Source organism: Coenobita brevimanus, chromosome 60 (genome assembly GCF_032717465.1).
Source record: "Coenobita brevimanus isolate Jiangsu-jjx chromosome 60, ASM3271746v2, whole genome shotgun sequence".
NCBI lineage: Eukaryota > Metazoa > Arthropoda > Malacostraca > Decapoda > Coenobitidae > Coenobita > Coenobita brevimanus.
Window position 1 is genome coordinate 5242616 of NC_137013.1, and position 20570 is coordinate 5263185.

General features: G+C 42.1%; 1 protein-coding gene across 1 annotated transcript in view; it reads right to left on the reverse strand.

The window, feature by feature from the left end:
• Positions 1-20570, reverse strand: part of LOC145403136 (uncharacterized) — a 108879-nt gene that overhangs the window by 39078 nt on the left and 49231 nt on the right. Inside the window, exons 6-7 of the mRNA XM_080274962.1 lie at positions 13647-13729; positions 11558-11721 (exon numbers count right to left, since the gene is read on the reverse strand). Coding sequence (XP_080131088.1) covers positions 11558-11721; positions 13647-13729 — 247 coding nt within the window. The remainder of the gene's footprint in view (positions 1-11557; positions 11722-13646; positions 13730-20570) is intronic.

Sequence of the window (20570 nt, forward strand, 5' to 3'; positions counted from 1 at the left end):
TGATCTGAGTGTGGATATGCTTCTGGAAGTTGGTCTAAGGTGGGCGAGGGGGGAGAGATGACAGTATTTGTGTATGGTATTGTGTGCTGGGTGTTGTTTTGATGTTCCTTGGTGTGGGTGGATGTGCTGCCATGTACTGTAGTGGATGTTGTGGGTTTGTGGAGGCTGCAGCAAGAAACTGGGTGCCTCTCATGTCTAGGTGATCCTTGACTTTCAGGACTTTGGTTTCTTCATGTAGGTGGTGTGTGGGTGTAGTAGCTGTGCAGCCTGTGCTTATTTTTAGGGCCTTGTTCTGCATGGTCTGTAGAGTGTTGCAGTGTGTTTGGTCATTGCAGTGTTCAGGACTATGGTGGGAGTAGATCAAGTTGACCGAGAAGATCTGTTTTTATGGGATAAGAGAGCAACAAGAGGACACGGAATGAATTGAAAAAATCAAGCTGCATGAAGGATATCAAGAAATATAGCTTTTCTTACAGAAGTATAGACTTATGGAATAGCCTGGACAAAGAATTCGTCCAGTCTAAAAACTTAAACGAGTTTAAAGCTAAATTTGACTTACTGAGAAACAGAGACGGGAACCCACGAGCATAGCACATTTCGTGTACCGTATTTTGCTGCATGTAAGACACAGCATTGTGAAAGGCGCACCCTAATTCTGGCAGGGAAGTTCTGTGAAAATAAAGTTTGCCCCAACCAAGACTGCAGTAAGGATTCTTGATAAGAGCCATTACCACACAGATACACACTCACCTTTCAGAATCTATTCACTACTGATCATCAGCCTTTGGTTTTTTTTTTATATACAAAGAATGGTACAGGAAAAGAAAACAATGCCCCTTCTTGACAAAACGTGACTGATATGAGCCACTATCCCTTAGATACACACTCACCTTTCAGAATCTATTCAGTACTGCTCATCATCCTTTAGTTTCTTCTTTTATGTACAAAGAATTATACAGGAAAAGAGAAAACAAAACCCCGTCTTAACAAAACGTGACTTCAAACCACGAGGCCATCTCAACTTTGTTGATAAATATGTATCAGTAAACTGATATAAACACTGTTTTTAATATTTTATGAATTTAAAACCACAAATGAAGTCAATAAACTCTATTCTTTCATTCACTGACGAAAACATAAAATACAATGAATGTTCACATCAGTTCATTTATCCTAAAAGAACCCCGTCATATTCCACACCTGTTACGGAATTTCCTCACATTGCCTTGACTCAAGCACAATATCAGACTACTACCATCATTAATCATGCACTCTAACCTGTAATTACCTCCACAAATAATATAAAAAGGTAGCACTTGTAAATACACAAATTACAATGTTTTACAACCAAAGTTCAATATAGCAAGGCTGCTTGGGAACAGGATAGACAGCTGTTTTTACTCTCTTCTCTCAGTATCACTCCTTCACTGTCAGCTATGTTTGCCTTGCAGCATCAACAATTAAAAATGCATGCTTCACTGATCACAATTTACTATAAACATTCATTTAAAAAAATACTGAGTATGGTGAAAACATCCATTGTTACACCTTAGTAACACTGCTGCCTCCCAGTCGCTAGACAGCAGTCTCTACCCCTTCCTCTCAGTATCACTTCCTCACTGTCAGCGGTTTCCCTTGCAGCATCAACAGTTAAAAATAAGTTCTTCACTGATCACAATTTACTAAAAACAGACATTCATCTCAAAACATGTCGAGAATGGTGAAACTATCCCTTAGCAACACTGCTGCATCTCAAGCGCTAGACAACTGTCTCTACCCTCTTCTCCCAGCATCACTCCCTTACTGTCAGCTGTTTTCCTTGCAGCATCAACAATTAAAAATGCATATTTCTCTTACCAGAATTTGCTAAAAAGAGACATCCATCTCAAAACATTCGAGTACTGTGAAAACATCCATTTCTGGTCTTAACACTGCTGCCTCCTAGTCGCAATGGTACACACACACACGCACACATGTACAGTGCCTCAAGAAAGTATCCATATTTAGGGGCAGATAGTTTTGAAATCATACGTTCACCTCAGGTGTGTTTTCGGATCACATCGTTGGTTTTTCAGTTTGTTTACCACATAGTTGTTCTGATACTTTTTTGAGGTACTGTACACACCACATGCAACATTCGCTCGCCTCTGAAACATTTACATCAGTCAGTTTTGGAGTACCCAGTGGCTTTATTATATGCCAAAAACATCAAAATGTATTTGGTTGTTCAATATAAATATCATCACTTACAGACATGAAACATCTCAAACAATTTATTCATTCAAACATCGTCAGTGCAAGACTAAGGGTGTACAGAACCATTGATCCTAAATTTTCCATGGCTGCATCTGTCATGATCACCTAAAACCTATATTCACTTCATATTACTGACATGGTGAAAATTTCACTCGTCTTCAAATCCTGAGAATTCATCACTACTTCCCCCAAGTCCTGAAGCATCACTGGAAGTCATCACCATGGTCATCATCACTGTTTCACTGTCACTCTCATACAGTAAATGGTCCTCAGTACCATCCATTGAATTGCTTATACCACACTTCATACGACTTTAACTTGGCAATCGTTTTAACTGAGCACAGGCGATATTCAGACTTGGGGCATTTGATACAGCCCACATTAACCTCCTCAGTATATGTTTCCTGAACTGAATAAAATCATATGGCGAGCATGAATAAACTACCCTATAAAATACATTGCTGGGCTGAAGGGATTATAATAAGCGGATTATCAGTTCCCTAGCCAGACTCTTCCCACTCCTACTTCCTTAACTACACCCACACCGAACTCTCACCTACACCTTAGGATTCTGGTCGTTTCGGCCGTAACGTCCAAAATGGCAAACGACTTTACAACCTAACCTAACCTAACCAACCAATTTGGACGTTACGGCCTAAATGATCCCCATTGCCGATCACGAGAGCTTTGCTTAAGCAGCAGAGATGCAGAGAGTGAACGTTGTCAATCATTCTGATCACTTCGTCTGCTAAGAATACAGCAGAAATGGTGGACGCTGATATGAATGCCCGTCAGGCACTGCTATTTCAGACATTGCATCAGTTATGCTACTCAGTGAATTTTATCCTATTTTCATAACAAAATACTGTAATTGGGTGTGCCCTGAGTTGCATAGACATTGCTAATGTACTTCACTTGGCTGAAAAAGTGAAGCTGTAACTTCACGCAGTACTGTTTAACGTTACAACTGTTTTTCCTGTTTTTCGCTATTGGTATAATAAGACTGTTCACTTCTATGATACTCTTGTCAGGCATGAAACAAAATGTCACTAAGAGAAGCCAACCATATGAGGGTGATTGAATTTCCATATGCGACAAAAATCAATTCTGATGACTTGTCAGGTTCGCTTGCCAGCATCTCTCCAGTATGACTGCTTTGCTAGTTAGTAAGTGGATGGCAAGCAAAGTGGTTATGATTGCCTTTCAGAAGGTTGGCAGACAGTTCACCAGTGAGCATGTTAGCCTGCTAGAGTAGGGTGTACACTAGACGCTAAACTGCTAAGTTGCTAAACCGCTAAACCCCTTGACGGTATTGGCTAGTTGAGCTGAAAACAAACCGTGAATGCTTTGTGTTCTTGAACTTGCATGTTTTAATATCTGCTGCATATATACACTCACAAAATGTCACAAAAGTAACTGACCTAATTAGGGTTACTGAATTTCCATACGTGACGAAAGTCTGTTTTGATGACTTGGCAGTTTCACTAGCCAGCATCTCTCCAGTATGATTGCTTTGCTAGTTAGTGAATGGATGGCAAGCAAAGTGGTCATGATTGCCTTTCAGAAGGTTAGCAGACAGTTCACCAGTGATCATGTACGTTAGCTTGCTGGAATAGTGCGGATGCTAAACTGTTAAATCGCTAAACCGCTAAATATCTTCACGATGTTAGCCAGTTGAGCTGTAAACAAACCCGCGAAAGTTTTGTGTGTTTCTGATCTCGCGTGTTTCTTAAAGCTGCTGCATATACACACTAGTGTATATTATTTTTTAAAATAAAATCAAGTTTGCATACTGTAGAAAACACCTGTGGTTGCTAAGCAGTGAGATGATCATCTTTATAAGAGTTTCTTCTCAATGGAGCCAAACTAACCTGCCTTAGTCTAGCATGCAGGATGCATGGGGATATCTTAAGGTAACTTTGAGACAAAAAAGTGTGTCTTACATGCCGCGAAATACGGTATACCACAATTAGGTATAGTAGATAAATACATAAGTATTTGGAACAACTTAGACGAAGAGGTGGTGCAGACGAAAAACATTCATGTGTGTAAAAGTAGACTAGATAAATGTGGATATGGAGACAGGACAACATGAGCATTGCTCATTCCTGTGTACTACAAATAGGTAAATACACACACACACACACACACACACACACACACACACACACACACACACACACACACACACACACACACACACGCATGTCCACACATACTACCAGATATACAAATAGCAGAAAAAGTAATACAGGAGGAGTTAAGTAGATTAGACAGAGGAAAAGCCAGTGGTCCTGATGAAATTTCATGTTGGGTATTACGAGAATGTGCAAAGGAGTTAAGTAAACCATTATTTTTAATTTTCATGAAATCCTTGAGTCAAAGTAAACTACCTGATATTTGGAAAAAAGCAAATATTGTCCCCTTATTCAAGAAATGAAATAGACAAAATCCACTCAACTACCGACCAGTATCACTGACCAGTGTTGTAAGCAAGGTATTAAAAAAGCTTATAAGAAAAGCTTGGGTAACCCATCTAGAAGAACACAGTATGATAACAGAAAGACAGTTTGGTTTCAGAAAAGGAAAATCATGTGTTACTAATCTGCTGAGCTACTATGACAGAGTAACAAACACAATACAGGAAAGGGAAGGATGGGTGGACAGTATCTATTTAGATTTCAAGAAAGCTTTTGACACAGTGCCACACTGAAGACTTTTATGGAAACTGTACCATCAAGGAGGAATTTGAGGCAAGCTGTTTTGTTGGATGCAAGACTTTCTCATAAAAAGAGAAATGAGGACAGTACTAAGAGGAAACTACTCATCATGGAAAGAAGTGACTAGTGGAGTACCACAGGGTTCGGTGCTGGCACCAATCATGTTTTTAGTGTATATAAATGATATAAACAGTAATACTCGAAATGAGAGCTATCTGAATATGTTTGCAGATGATGCAAAAATACAAAGGAGAATTACTAGCACAGACTCTTGTAGGGAGCTACAAGAAGAATTAAATAAACTCCATGAATGGAGTAGTACATGGCAAATGGAATTCAATGTGGACGAGTGTCATGTAATCAAGTTTGGTAAAAGTGGAAAAAGACCTGATTGGGATTATAAGTTAGGAAATAAAACCGTATACACATCAGAAAGAGAAAAAGACCTAGGTGTGATTATCAATAACAGACTATCTCCGGCTGACCACATCAGCGAGAAGGTACGGAACATGTATACACTGTTTGCAAATATGAGAATAGCATTCACGTACATAAATGAAGACATGCTAAGAAGGATAATAACATCATTCATTAGACCAACCCTGGAATATGCATCAGTAGTCTGGAGTCCTCATCTCAAAAAGCATATAGACAAGATTGAAAAAGTTCAAAGGGCCGCTACAAGATGGATACCAGGCTTAAGGGACCTAAGCTACGAAGAAAGACTAAATAAACTGAATCTACCAACACTACAGGAGAGAAGGAAAAGAGGTGACATGATAATGCTATATATGTGCATATCAGGGAAGGTGAAAATAGACATAAATGATTACTTAACATATGGAGAAGCATCAGCAAGAGGACACCGCAAAAAACTGCATAAGAAGAGAGGTGATAAAGACGTAAGGAAATTCAGTTTCCCAAACAGAGCAATTGATCAGTGGAATGCACTACCGAATGAAATAGTGTGTGCCAAAACAATTCACAAACTTAAGGATATGTATGATAAATATGGTTTAAAACACGGGACAGTATGAGCTTGACTCATTCCTGTAAAGATACAATTAGGTAAGAACACACACACACATGGGAGACATGCAGGGGTGAGGGATGGTGGGGGGATGGGGAGGGAGACAACCAGGGGTGGGGGAGGGCAGGAGGATGGGGAGGGAGACAACCAGGGGTGGGGGAGGGCAGGAGGATGGGGAGAGAGACATGCCTGGCAGTGATAAGTGTGGTGGGGGATGGAGGAGGGCCGGAAGGGGGTGGAGAAAAGCGAGAGGATGGAGGGAAGTCTGGGAAAGCTTCCTGCACCACCACATCTGCACTGGGACGCATTCATTTCAAACCCTGGAAGCAGCAGAATGTCGGAGTAGCGAAGTGACAGCTGTTCTGATTGTTCAGATTGTGAGAATATTCCCCATTTCTTTTGCTTAGTCTAATGAATCATCAGTTATCGATGCACTGGAAATCGAGGAATTGATGTATCTGTACTTACTGCCCAATGATGTTTGTTGATCACAGAAGGAATGGGAAGACATTGGTGCACATTTTAAACCTAGTCTCATGAACATCGAACAATAAATGGATTTTTGGTGAATATTTCACATCAATGACATAAATACAGATCTCCCTCACTTTACGATCGGTATGCATTCCTGGAAAGGCAACAGTATACCGAAATATCGTAAAGGGAACTTAAGGTTTAATGGGAGAAACAGGGATGCGTTCCTGGACTGGTATTTAAGAAACCGAACACCCATGTCAGTGATCTAATATGCATAATAATGATGCTTTATGTATTGTAGATACAGATCTCCCTCACTTTACGATCGGTATGCGTTCCTAGAAAGGCAACAGTATACCGAAATATCGTATAGCGAACTTAAGGTTTAATGGGAGAAACAGGGATGAATTCCTGGACTGGTATTGGGTAGGGGGGTATTTCAAGAATACTCCCCCAGTATCCCTGCTTGTCGTAAGGCGACTAAAAGGGTTGGTGGAGAGTTAGTGCCCCTCCCCGGAAAACAACTAACTAAAAAAAACAAACAATAAGCCTCGGACAAGGACTGACCAAACGATGACGACCAAGGACCGGACAAAGGACATAGTAATTGGAACTTGGAATGTAAGGGGAGCGAATGATGAGGTGAAAGAGAGAGAGATTGTCCAGGTGCTTGAGGGTGCGAAAGTGGATGTCTATCTATCTATCTATTGCCAGACGCCTCAATCCCGTTTGGGGTGGCCACAAACAAATCGCCTCCAAGTCGCCCTGTCCCCCGCCATTTCACTCCCCTGCTCCCAACTCACACCCCCCTCTCTCATATACCTCTCCACCCCATCTCTCCACCTCATCCTCGGCCTCCCCCTCCCTCTTTCCCCCTCCACCTCACTCACATACACTCTCTTCGTCAGTCTTTGACCCTCCATCCTCTCCACATGGCCAAACCACCTCAGTGTGTTCCTCATAACGCTTCCTATCACATCCACATCAACACCACAACGCTCCTTTATAACCTCATTCGTCAGCCTGTCTCTCCATGTGACTCCACAGGCTCCTCTTAAATAACTCATTTCCACGGCTCTCACTCTTGACTTGTGTCCTTCCAACAACGTCCAAGCTTCACTTCCGTACGTTAGAGTTGGTATCACAATACTGTCATGTAGTAACTTTTTCACTTCCATGCTCACTTCCCTGTTTCTTATCACTGCTTTCAAAGAATGTGGATGTATGTGGAATAACTGAAACAAAATGGAGAGGAGAAAGTGTGGGAGTATGGATGGGGTATATGTGCAGGAGTAGGTGAGAATGAGAGGGCAAAGGAAGGAGTATGTATAGTTGTGAGTAAAAGATGGAAGAGGAGCATAAGACAGTATGGATCAGTTGGGTCAAGGATTGTGTAGGTAAAGCTGAAAGTTGGAATACAAATGTGGGCGATTGTGTGTGTGTATGCACCAACGCAAGATCGTGCTAGAAGAGTGAGAGAAGAGTTCTGGACAAATGTAGAAGTGTGAATGGAAAAGTTTGGAAAGAATGAGTGTTTTTGATTGGTGATATGAATGGTAAAGTTGGGAATGTGAAGGTGGATGGAATAGTTGGTGAGTGGGGTGTGCCTGCTGAGATAGATGAGAATGGGAGTGCATTAGTGGACATTTGTGCTGGGAGGGGGTTGGTGATAGCCAATACCCTCTTCAGGCATAAAATGATCCACAGGTATACATGGCGAGTGATGAGAAGGGTGGGTGGTGAACTGAATGAAAGGAAGGCAATGATTGATTATGTGTGTGTGGATGAAAGGATGCGAAGATGTGTAAAGGATGCAAGAGTGTATAGAGGTTGGGGGAGTGGACTTTCTGACCACTACTTGGTGGTGGCCAGAATTAGAATTCAAGTAAGATGGAGGAATAGAAGAAGGGAAAGACGAGAGGAAGGACTAGTTGCAAGGAGAGTGGAAAGGTTACAAGAGGATGAGAAAAAGGCAGAGTATAAAAGAGAAGTGGAGGAACGACTGGGCAAATATGAATTGGAGCAGATAGGAGATGTGGAAGGTGTGTGTAGGATATTTACAGAAGAAATATGTGCAGCATGTGAAGTGGTGTGTGGAAGGAAGAGAAGACGGAGGGGGGTGCAAGGAACAGCGTGGTGGACTGAAGAGGTGAAACAGGCTGTGGCACAAAAGAAGAAAGCATACTATGAATGGATGAGAAATAGGGGCGTGGAAGAAGTTGAGAGGCGGAAGAGAGAGTTATATGTAGAAAGAAAGAGAGAGGTGAAAAGATTAGTAAGAGAGAGTAAGAAGAGAGTGGATGAGGAATTTGGAAGGAATTTGAGTGTAAAGCAGAGGGACTGTAAGAAAATGTTCTGGAGAGAGGTGAAAAGAGTAAGACAGGGTGGAAGTGAAGTTAGCAGGGGAGTGAGATAAAAATGGTAGATTACCAGTGGAGAAGGGAGAAAAAGTGAGCCGATGGAGAGAACACTTTAAGGAATTGTTGAACGTAGAGGATGGAAGTAATGCGAGTATAAGTGGCTGGGGAATGGCTGGGAGAAGGAAGGAGGTGAGAAGACAGGAAGAAATCAGTAGGATAGAAGTTGTGGAAGCAATGAAGAAAGTTAAATCGGGGAAAGCCCCAGGAATTGATGGAGTGTGTGGTGAAATGCTAAAGCATGGGGGAGAGATAGTAGTAGAATGGATGTGGAAGATGTGCAGATTGGCCTGGGAGGAAGGTAGAGTCCCGGAGGATTGGAAGTCAGGTATAATTATTCCCTTGTACAAAGGAAAAGGGGAAAAAGAAGTGTGTGGTAATCATAGGTGCATTTGTCTTCTTAGTATAATAGGAAAAGTGTATGGTAGGATACTTATTGACAGAGTTAGAGAAAGAACAAAGAAATTAGTTGGAGAAGAACAGGGAGACTTTAGGAAGGGAAGACGTTGTGTAGATCAGATATTCATTCTTAGATCTTTAGTGGAAAAGTTTCTAGAGAAGGGAAAGAAGTTGTATGTGGCTTTCATGGATTTGGAGAAAGCATATGTCAGGGTGGATAGACAAGGATTGTGGAAAGTGTTAAGAATATATGGAGTAGATGGGAAGTTGTTGAATGCTGTGAAGAGTATGTACGATGGTGCGAAGGCTGCAGTGCGTGTGGATGGTGAACTAAGTGAATTTTTCTCTTTGAAAGTTGGTTTGAAACAGGGATGTGTCATGTCCCCATGGTTGTTCAATCTGTACATGGATGGGGTATTAAAAGAGGTACAAGGTAGGGTAGTGGATGTTGGAGTGGCCCTGGTGAGAGAAGATAGTGTCTGGAAACTCCCTGTACTGTTGTTTGCAGATGACACTGTGTTGTTGAGTGAAGACGAAGGGGAGCTGCAAGGCTTGGTGGATGAGTTTGAGAGAGTGTGTAAGAAACGGAATCTAAAGGTGAATGTAGGGAAGAGTAAAGTGATGGTCTTTGAGAGAGGTGAAGTCAGTGAATGTACAGCGAGGTTGGATGGTGAGGAATTGGAAAATGTGAGTACGTTTAAGTACTTGGGTAGTGTGATGAGTAAGGATGGAGGTTTGGAGGGTGCAGTGCTTGAAAGGGTACAGCAGGGAAGAAAGTTTGCTGGTTCTTTGAAAGCAGTGATAAGAAACAGGGAAGTGAGCATGGAAGTGAAAAAGTTACTACATGACAGTATTGTGATAACAACTCTAACGTACGGAAGTGAAGCTTGGACGTTGTTGGAAGGACACAAGTCAAGACTGAGAGCAGTGGAAATGAGTTATTTAAGAGGAGCCTGTGGAGTCACATGGAGAGACAGGCTGACGAATGAGGATATAAAGGAGTGTTGTGGTGTTGATGTGGATGTGATAGGAAGCGTTATGAGGAACACACTGAGGTGGTTTGGCCATGTGGAGAGGATGGAGGGTGAAAGACTGACGAAGAGAGTGTATGTGAGTAAGGTGGAGGGGGGAAGAGGGAGGGGGAGGCCGAGGATGAGATGGAGGGATGGGGTGGAGAGGTATATAAGAGGGGAGGGTGTGAGTTGGGAGCAGGGCAGTGTAATCGCGGGGGACAGGGTGACTTGGAGGCGATTTGTTTGTGGCCACCCAAAACGGGATTGAGGCGTCTGGCAATAGATAGATAGAGATGTATTGCAGGGCATCTAAATTACATATGAATGTACATTTGCAAACATAAAGACATGAAATAGCATAAACAATGACATGATATATGGTACAGTATGAAGAACAGGAAAAATAGTAATATCCTGGGCACTGATGCACACAGACACACAGAGGGTTGTAAGCTGAATGAGAGCACAGGTGAGACTGGGCGGTGATGTGGTTTCGGGACAATCTGCTGTCAAATCAATTCGTTGTCACAAAAATAACAAGATAATCCGCTGTCATTAATGAAAACAGGTATGGGTTACACTAGAATATAATTCAAAGGCGACTACAGCGAGGAAGAAACAAGATAATTATTGACTAAAGGTGCAACTAATAAATAATATCCAAAGCCTACGCTACTGAACACAGACTTTGATGGATCCCCCTGAAATATAGTGGTACAGTACTGATTAATTTATACAGTAATAAGTATATTTATAGAATGATGGGGAAGCATCCAGGGTGCAAATTGTCCTGACGGGGAATCGTCCATGTTTTGACGGGGAATTGTCTGATGGCGAATTTACTTGACAGTGAATTTTCTAGGAACCAGTGATGTTTGGCTGGCGGAAGCACGGGAAACTGTGTGCGTGGGGTGGGTATGCCACGCAACTCTCAGGTGATCTACCTGTGAGTGCAGGGTTTCTCCATATTATCAATCGTATATGCAGGGGAGCTCAATTGTAAAATGAACAATTGGTACTAAAGAAGAACGATCGTAAATGCGAAATATCATTAAACGAAATATCGTACAATGAGGGAGACCTGTAATGCCATCGGCCAGCTTATGGGAGTTTTTAGGATGACATAAATAACATCATCAGGCCAAAGTGTCCTTCATTCATTGCTCGAATGAAGGACCAAGTCGGGGACGCTGAGCTGGAGAATGTGAGGGTCAAGCAGAAAGCAGACCAAGCAGCATGCCATGCCTGGTTAAGAGTTCTCTTGCATTCTGCATCCCTATGGTGGTGAAGGTCTCAGTGGCTAGGGCAGGGACACCTCTGCCAGGCATTCCAGGAAGACTACCTAGCCCGGATGACCCTGGTGTGGTTCCCTGACCACCAAAGAACTGCAGCAGTGCCTCAGGGACATGCTGAGGACTTGCAGAAGGTCACCTCATCTGCTGTGACCACACAGGAAGTAAAAGCTGCCTCTGGTCATCCAAGGGTCCTCCTGGCAAAGCCCCAGCGTCACCAAGGACCACTGTAAAGGAAGACCAGGAGCCTTGTGTGGGGATCCAACGTGGACATGGCAGGGCCGGCAGGGTGGAGAAAGGCTAGGGACATCCAGGATAACTGGAAGGTGGTCGGACCCCAAATATGGGTCAGTCCAAATGGCCGAGCCACCACAAATATGGGTCAGTCCAAATGGCCGAGCCACCACAAATATGGGCCAGTCCAAATGGTTAAGCCACAACAAACAAAGTCCCCCACATACAGATGAAGTGTGGAAGGCATTACAATCACTCAGGAGGAGGCAAGGTGAAGGGAACTGGTCTTGATAGCCCCAGAGTTCTTCTAGGCCAATGTTCTTACAAGGGTTGCAGCAAACCGTCACAGTGATCCAACCCATCACAAAGATAAGGCGGACCACAAGAACTTCCAACATCCCCCAAGGGGAGGCTGGGTCAGAGGTAGAACAGAGCTGGGCATGTTCTCCCTGACCACAACAGCTAGAACACCTCCAGCACCCTGATGATTTGCCCGACAGATGGTAAAACCTCTGAGTGACGGAAATGTGGGGAATGCCAAGTCTCACAGACAAATAACATTTGGGACGGGGTCCACTACCACCTGTTTGAAATCGAAAGTTTTCCAAAGAAGGGACCTGGTATTCTAGAGAAGGAATCTGCGAAGAGGTTGAGGGGCCATCACTGAGAAGAGAGGAAGGAGAGAAGCCAGGGAACGAGACTGACAGAGATGTAAATAAAGGGCTGTTCATTTCTGCACACGGACAGGGCAGTTAGCAGGAGGTCCACAAAGGACTATGAGGAATGGACATCTGAGGGCTGGGGAGGTTGCCCTCGGTGCAAGCTGATGTGGAGGAGCAGAATTACCAGGTGCAGAGACAGGAAAGCTGGGGGAGACAGCATGTGGCTTGGCTGAAGAGGGGACACAGGTAGTAACCAATGACAATGTAGAATTGGCTAACTTATCAGGCAATATATCAGGCTGGATGAAGGGACCTGAGGGTCTTGTGCAGCACAGGGGGAAGAGGTCCATGTTACGTGTGCAGAGCAATAGATGGGAAAGGATTAATCTTACTGCAGAGTCTACTGAGTGTGTGGAGGGTTGCTGCTGACAGAAGTGTAAATGAACAGTACAGCGCTCTCAATCTCCTGAGAGTTACTGCTTCAGTGTGTGGATGGGAATGGGGCCCTACAAGACATATGGTAACATGGAGGTGGGATGCGGGAGTAGATGCTGAAGTTAAGGAGAAAACAAGGCTTTTCTAGGAATGGAGAAGGGGTGGTAAGAGAGGAATACTTGGCTGCCAAGGGTAGGACCAGAAAGGAGGTATACAAGGTATAGTGGTCGTAATCTTTCCATCAGATGATCTTGTATGATGACCTGTGTTTACTTTTTGATTGGTGGCAGTAATTTTTCAGTTCTACATAGCCCGAATATGTTGGCGCACAGAACCAAGTGGCCCTAGACATGTTTCAAATCCCAAATGCCTGCCTCGACCCGTCAAAAACTGCGAGTTTGTAGTAGAAAGCTGCAATCTGCTAGATATTTGATGTACAGTGAGTCCTCGATATACGAAAGGGATAGGGTCCAAAAAAAAACTTACGTAAACCGAAATTTCATATATCGGAACGATTTTCCCCACTGAAATATACATATAAAGGGGGGGATGCATTCCAGGACCCCAATGGACCTCCCACCAAAACTTTACCCCTCCTATTTAGAAGTATGCAATACACGTATACAGTACTATACTAATGTACAGATATAAAAAAATAAAACATACACCTAATTACTGTAGTATTAGTACACTGTACAGTTAAATACAGACCTGTGCTGCAGCTGGAGATTCGTGTTGCTGATATGGTGCTAAGTCCATGCAAAAGCTGCGGGTCCTCGTGGCTTGGCAGGCGGCTGAAGATGAAGAGAAGGAGGTGGCCATCTTCTTGTACATTTCCTTTTTCTTCGTTACAGTCCCAACGATTGATGGTGAAAGGCCTAAAGCTTGCCCAATCTCTGAGACTCCCTGCCCCTCCTTGTGGCGTCTTATTATTTCCAATTTCCTCTCAAGAGTGAGAGTACGATGCTGTTTCTTCTTTGCACCTGGTTCCCCGGATGCTGGAGATAATGCAGGGCGCTTGGGAGGCATGGTGAAAATACGAAAAGGTGAAGAACATCGAAAAACAGCGTAACATACAGCGAAGCTGAAAGGAGAGGATGGACGTGACTTGACTGGGAAGCGCGCAAAAATGTGTTTACCAGAGAGGGGTTAGTTCATTTTCTCACCGCAAGCGAGCGCGGCGCTGTGCAGCATGCCCATTTTGAATTTTTCATATTTCCTCTAGTATCGTTTTTCGTACCATCGAGACAGATACTTTCGTATTGTGGAATTTGTCCTACATTTATCGCTTTCGTACCATCGGAAATTCGTACTTCAAGTTTTTGTATTTCAAGGACTCACTGTACTGTCGAAAATCAAGTTGTCCAGATTTAATAATGCTAAAACTATGAATCTACTGTACTGTAATGAAGAAGCACAGACAAGATCTAAATATAGCATTTTCCTGTCAACTAATTTACTAAAGGATTGTTTTGCTGTAGAAGCTGCACTTAACTGAAGTTGCCAATCCCCTCATCTCAGAGTTACTGTCCTCTTGTTGCCCTCATCTACTGCCTCCTTTCTTAATTTAAGAAGTAAATTACTTCTTCATTTAGACTACAGTGAGAAATGACTGCAAATATTACAACTAAATAAAGAATGTAAGAACTAATGGTTGCAGGCAGTTTGTGCTGATGAAGACAGCATGTGTGCTCCATTTACATACATAAACCCACATGGCCACCACACTTTCACACAACCAGAACACACCAAATAATTGTTTCGTTATACAACTGTTCACTATGTGATAAATCACTACAATGATAATTTAAAAGTTATATACATTTTCGAAATAACAATAGAAAACTGGTCGCAATTTTGCTTAAACGATAATCGCCATGGCCACTTATGAAAATCTTATATGGAGGCAGTCATGCATGCAAGCTGACAGTCATCTGTCTGAGCCAACATGGTTGCCCTGTGTTTAAGCTTGCTGTGGTCGTCTGCCTTTCGTTTAATTTTGTGTATGAATGGCCACTGAAATAACATAGTTATTGCCGAATAACAGTGCAAGTGCTTACAAAACAGTGCAGTGTGCAATAACTTTTGTTGGTGTTAAATACTGAAACTTGTGACTTGCAAATCATGTCAAATGTATGTACACAGCCTCCCAGTCAGCTCCCTGAGCCCAGATGACAATCCATTGCTTACATCTGGGCCCCTATTCAAAAACGTTCCTAGGAAAGTCCTAAGAACTGCTCTCAGCTGGGACCGTGTCTTGGGAATCGATTCATAAACACTACCTAGGACGTACATGGCAATTCCTACCCAGGAATTTTCCCAAGTCCCAGACTTAGGAAAAGTGTTAACTGTAGCAATATTTTTTTTCGAAAATGCAGTTTTTGGCCAAGATAGAGAGATATATTATTTAGTAAAATACTCTAAGTCATAAAATGATTATAGAAATAATGTAGGTGGATTTCTTGATGAATGTAAGTATCTATTTTCCAGTTACATTTTCTTTTTTCTGTGGACGCTAGGCTATCGTGTATTGTAAACATACAGACGACGCGGGAGCATTCAACCTCCTAGAAGAATGCACCCCGGTGGAACTTCTCGGTTTTCAAACATTCTTTTAAGTCCACTTTCATTGAGTATCCTAGCATCATGCACTGACCCTGGCCACTTGGCCAAACAGTTAATAATTCTGTACTTGGCATCAAAAACAACTTGTATATTAATGCTATGATACCGCTTTCTGTTCACATATTCTTCTTCAAACTCTTTTGGGGCTAATATTCTCACATGTGTCCCATCAATTGCTCCAACCACCCCGGGGAAGCAAGCAATCTCCATAAATTCGATTTTTTTCCTTTGTAGTTCTTGGGGGTCTGTGGGGAACTTCAAGAATCTACACATTATTTCACGTCTGTAGAACGCATTTAATGTCTGTGAGATAATTCTGCTGACTGTAGGCTGTGAGGGTCCCAAATCATCACTGCTGCATAGTTGCATTTTACCTGTGGCCAAATATCTCAACAAAATGATCACTTTCATCTCCGGGGTAAGTGCCTGGTTCCTCTCAGATGGACTTTGCAGGACATCTCTTACCAAATCAGTAACAAAAATAATTCCTGCACGATCCAAATGGTATCTGCTTATCAGTTCTGCATCACTTAATTCATTCAACACGTCCCTACGTGGGCGAAAATTTCTCTGCTGACGCCTTGGAGCTTGTTGTTGTTCAGCCATTTTCAGGTCCTAGGAATATTCCTAAGTCGTAAGTCACCTCCCTGGCTACACCTAAAATCTCCGTGTCTTAGGACCAGTCCTAGGACGTGGGAGCGTTTATAAACAAGTCCTACGACTTGAGATCAGTTCCTACGACTTGCGACTAGTTCCTAGGTCCCAGGACCTTTTATGCATACGGGCCCTGTTGTGATCATCTGCCTTTGGTTCATATTGTGCATGACAGGCCACTGAAACACCAATATTATCGCAAAATAACAGTGCAAAGCCGTAACAAATGGTGCGGTGTGAAATATTAGTGAAGTGATAATTTTTTGTGCGTGAAATACCAAGGCTTGTGACTTGGAAATCGTGTCTGGCAAAGCATACTACCCCTAGTGGAATGCATGGTGCTACTGACAGGTGCTACATGCAAGCCTAAAAGGATAAAGTTTTTAGATTTTAGGTTTTGTGGTCAAGGGCACCCTTCTTATCCCCATTAAACCCATGTTATATTGACCTCATTATATGCTAAATCATCAAGTGACAGGGTTTCATTTAACCGTATCATATAGAAAGTTGTGATTGTATCTCACTCTCAACTCACAGCTTTTGGCTTTCATGATTCTGCCTCCCCACCCCTTTCCCATTCAACTACTTATTATTCTGAACCTTTAATGGTTTACATTAATTCTTCTTTATTAAACTGCAAAACAGTTTCAAGGTAACAACCCTCTTTCGCAAAGAATCAAGCAAAACAACAAATGAAACCTTCAACTAATTGCATTTTAATGTTTCTTCTGTCCATATCCAATATGCTGATATCAACAATAAATATTATTACTGGTCTGATATTGGAAAAATGCAAATATCAACAATACATTGGTCTGGTTAATATTATTACTTGCAGCACCACCTGTGGTAAATTTAGATAAGAGGAAAGTGATAACTGTTGAAAAAGAAAGTGATTCTCACTGCGGTTACACTGAATGGACGAGGACTTGAACTGATCAAGATGTAACCTGTGGACTGTGGCTGGAGGGTTGTAAAACAGAGTCTGTGCTGTGGCTATATGGCCACTTTAGCAACCATTGCAAAATGAAATAAAAATGTATATCACTGTCCTGGAAGCAGTACGACACACCCACTCATGAAATTATTTTGCTCAGCTCACCATAGTTAAGGAGTTATTGTGGTTGGAAATTTCCCAGTTGCTGAGAAATTGGCAATAAAACAAGCAGGACTCAATCCTGTCAATGTCTGAGTGGGCTGCCAATTAGTCTAATTAGGCATAACCTGTGCATGACATGGTATCATATCATTTACAAAGGTACCATCATGATTGCATGCTTGGCCCTGTTACCTAATGGTAGCTCTCCCAAGCTGCTTGATCTCTTGCAGTTTCCCTATTCAGTCCCTATTCAGAGGTTACACTCTATGACCTTGTCCCAGGTCTTTTTCAGTCTGCCTCATGCAATTCTACCCTACACGTTCGAACTTCTTCCCTCAGCACCCAATTGTCATCTGTCATCCTTTCCACGTGCCCCAACCATCACAATCAACTGCATCTCAGCATGGCCTTCCTAAGGGACTCGGGGCTGTTCGGCCGGACTGCCTAGGGAACAACTACTACTACTACTGCATCTTATCATAATACTAATATACTCAATTTGTCCAATATTCCTCTCATGTGAGGTAAGTCACAGCCCCTGGGAGCTGACTTATTCGTATATGGGAAGTTGCAGCCCTCGGTTGAAGCATATGGGTAGGGTGATTCAAAGGGGAGGTCGTTGTTGTTGGTGAGTAACCCTGTTCTGCCTGGCCAAGCAGGCCAATCAATTGCAGGCATGCAATTGCCCCTGCAAGGCCATCCTGTGCAGTGAACTGAGTTCCCCTGCAGCAGACAGCAACTAACCACAGAGAGGTACAAGAAAAAGCAAGGAGGTTTGGTTCTTAGACAGATGCTTAATTGATGTCTCTCCTCTCTCCACTCAGTTAAAAGGACACCACAGTATGCACCACATCACTCTGATACCTGATTATAGGGTTACCACTGAGCAGTGTAATGCTGTTTAGTACTGAGGCCTGGGTAGTAAAGGAAGAGGATATTCATAGACTCAAACACACAGAGAGGATAATGATCTGATGGATGTGTAATGCATTCTTGACAGAAGGCTGGGGCCTTAGGACTGTGAATGATGGCTTAAGGGGAAGGGAGGGACTTGAATATATATATATATATATATATATATATATATATATATATATATATATATATATATATATATATATAAATATATATATATATATATATATATATATATATATATATATATATATATATATATATATATATATATATATATATATATATATATGAGTGCTGTGATGAGGAAGGGTAAACTGAGATGGTTTAGGCATGTGGTGAGGATGGAAGATGACATTATGGTTGCAGACAGTGAGAGGTTTGAACACTTAGGGTGGAGCTACAAGAGGCAGACTGAAAATGACCAGGGATGAGGTCATAGAGTGTGACTTCAGGGATAAGGGACTGAATAAAAAAGCTGACAAATATCAAGCATTGTGGAATGCCACCAATAGGTAACCAAGACAGACACATGCAAGCATACTGGAGCCTTTAAAAATGAAACAAAATGAATGAAACAATAGTAAATGGTTTCCTGGGTTACAGGAAACCTTTAGTCTTGTCATTCAGTGTAGTGCCACCTGAAGTAGAAAGAAGGGTATTGTAATAAGAATTTAGTTGAAGGATGGGAGAAATAGGAAGACAGGAGGGTACACACACAAAAGGAGTGATAAAGGTGGAACATGTTGGCATTACTACATCATGAGTGGATGATGGCTGCCTCCATCTACCACCAGAAAAAGAGGTAAATGTGCAAAAGCTGGATAATAGAGGGGCACAGGGAAGGAAGGCAGCTGCTGCTATGAAGGCCTTGGAAAGAAGCAGAGGTCTGAGTGTGGCAGCTGTGGAAGGCTTGAATGAAGGTGTTTCTGTGCCTACTCTAACATATTCGTGTGAGACTAGGTTGTGTCAATTTTGGCAAAATCAATATCTTTAAAATTACTAGTAATCAAATGGCAAATTTTTATCTGGATAACACAAATATATATTTAAGTATAGTCTTACATGGAACTTACCTACTTCATTTTTGTGCTGAAATTTTGCAAAAAACACAAATTTACACAAGTTATTGAAATACTGAAGATGTCATTTGGGTGGTTTATTGTGTAAGAACAAGGATAATGCTGAATTTTAATAAATTTTTATTGTTACTGAGACAGAACCTAAACCTTTTTTGAATTTTTCTCATTTTCAGTGTCACTGCAAACTGGCAAGTTAAACCACTTAATGAACTGCACTGAGATCCACTGTCACTGTTGGGCAATTGTGCAAACTTTGTTATAGAGTTGCAGATTTGCATTGCAAGTATTTAATGACCTCTCTATCTTCACCAGTGTCATAGCTGTTCAGCTGTCCACAAAAATGTCTCAGGTGAAGACAAGACTACAAGCTTAGACTCATCTCCACCACCTGGTGAGATCAGAGAGAGAGCTTCCTGTAACCGAATTCCCAACTGTCAGAGATCTCCTCCGTTATGGGCTGTGTCTCAGGGAACCAACTGTATAGTCACAGCGCATGACTCTGAGGTTGCTATTATCGTACCCTGGCAACCTACCATTCAAAAGTGCGTCCGATTTTGTATCATGGTATACACGAATCATATCATTATGTACGAATATATACATGAATATTATTATACACAAACATATCATACATGAATCACGTGTGTCTCATATTATACAAAAAACTGGACACACCATTGAGGGGTAGGTTGCCAGGACACAATAATAACCTCAGAGTCGCACGACGCGACTACAGTGACCAATATATGAGGAAATACATCAGTGTTCATAGTGACACTAAAGTCTGGCATGAAAATGAAAAGTCAAGAACAACAGCGGTGAAGATGGGACTGTTGAGGAATGTGTGTAGAGCACGGAGTGCAGACAGGATAGGGAACAATTTGATCATGAAAGATGAGGAGGAAAGAAGCATATGGACATCAGAGAGTGAGATTAGATGTTAACATCAATTGGAGAGAAGAAACATGAATAAGGTGGTGAAAAGGATATATATCAGTGAGTCTAAAGGTGAGAGGAGGCATGGTAGGCCAAGGAGAAGTTTGACAGACATGGTAAATGAGCATGTGAAAAAGAGAGGTACAGAAGCTGATGATGCTACACAACTGATAAAGGAAACAGCTGCTGGATTAAATTTTGTCCAGAGTATATGATGAGGATTTGGAGCCCCTTTTTAACTTGACAGTCATCTGACTTACTCTCTCAGATAAATACGTATGAGACTGTGTGGACAAGCATACCTGTCAAGTGAAGCCAGGATTT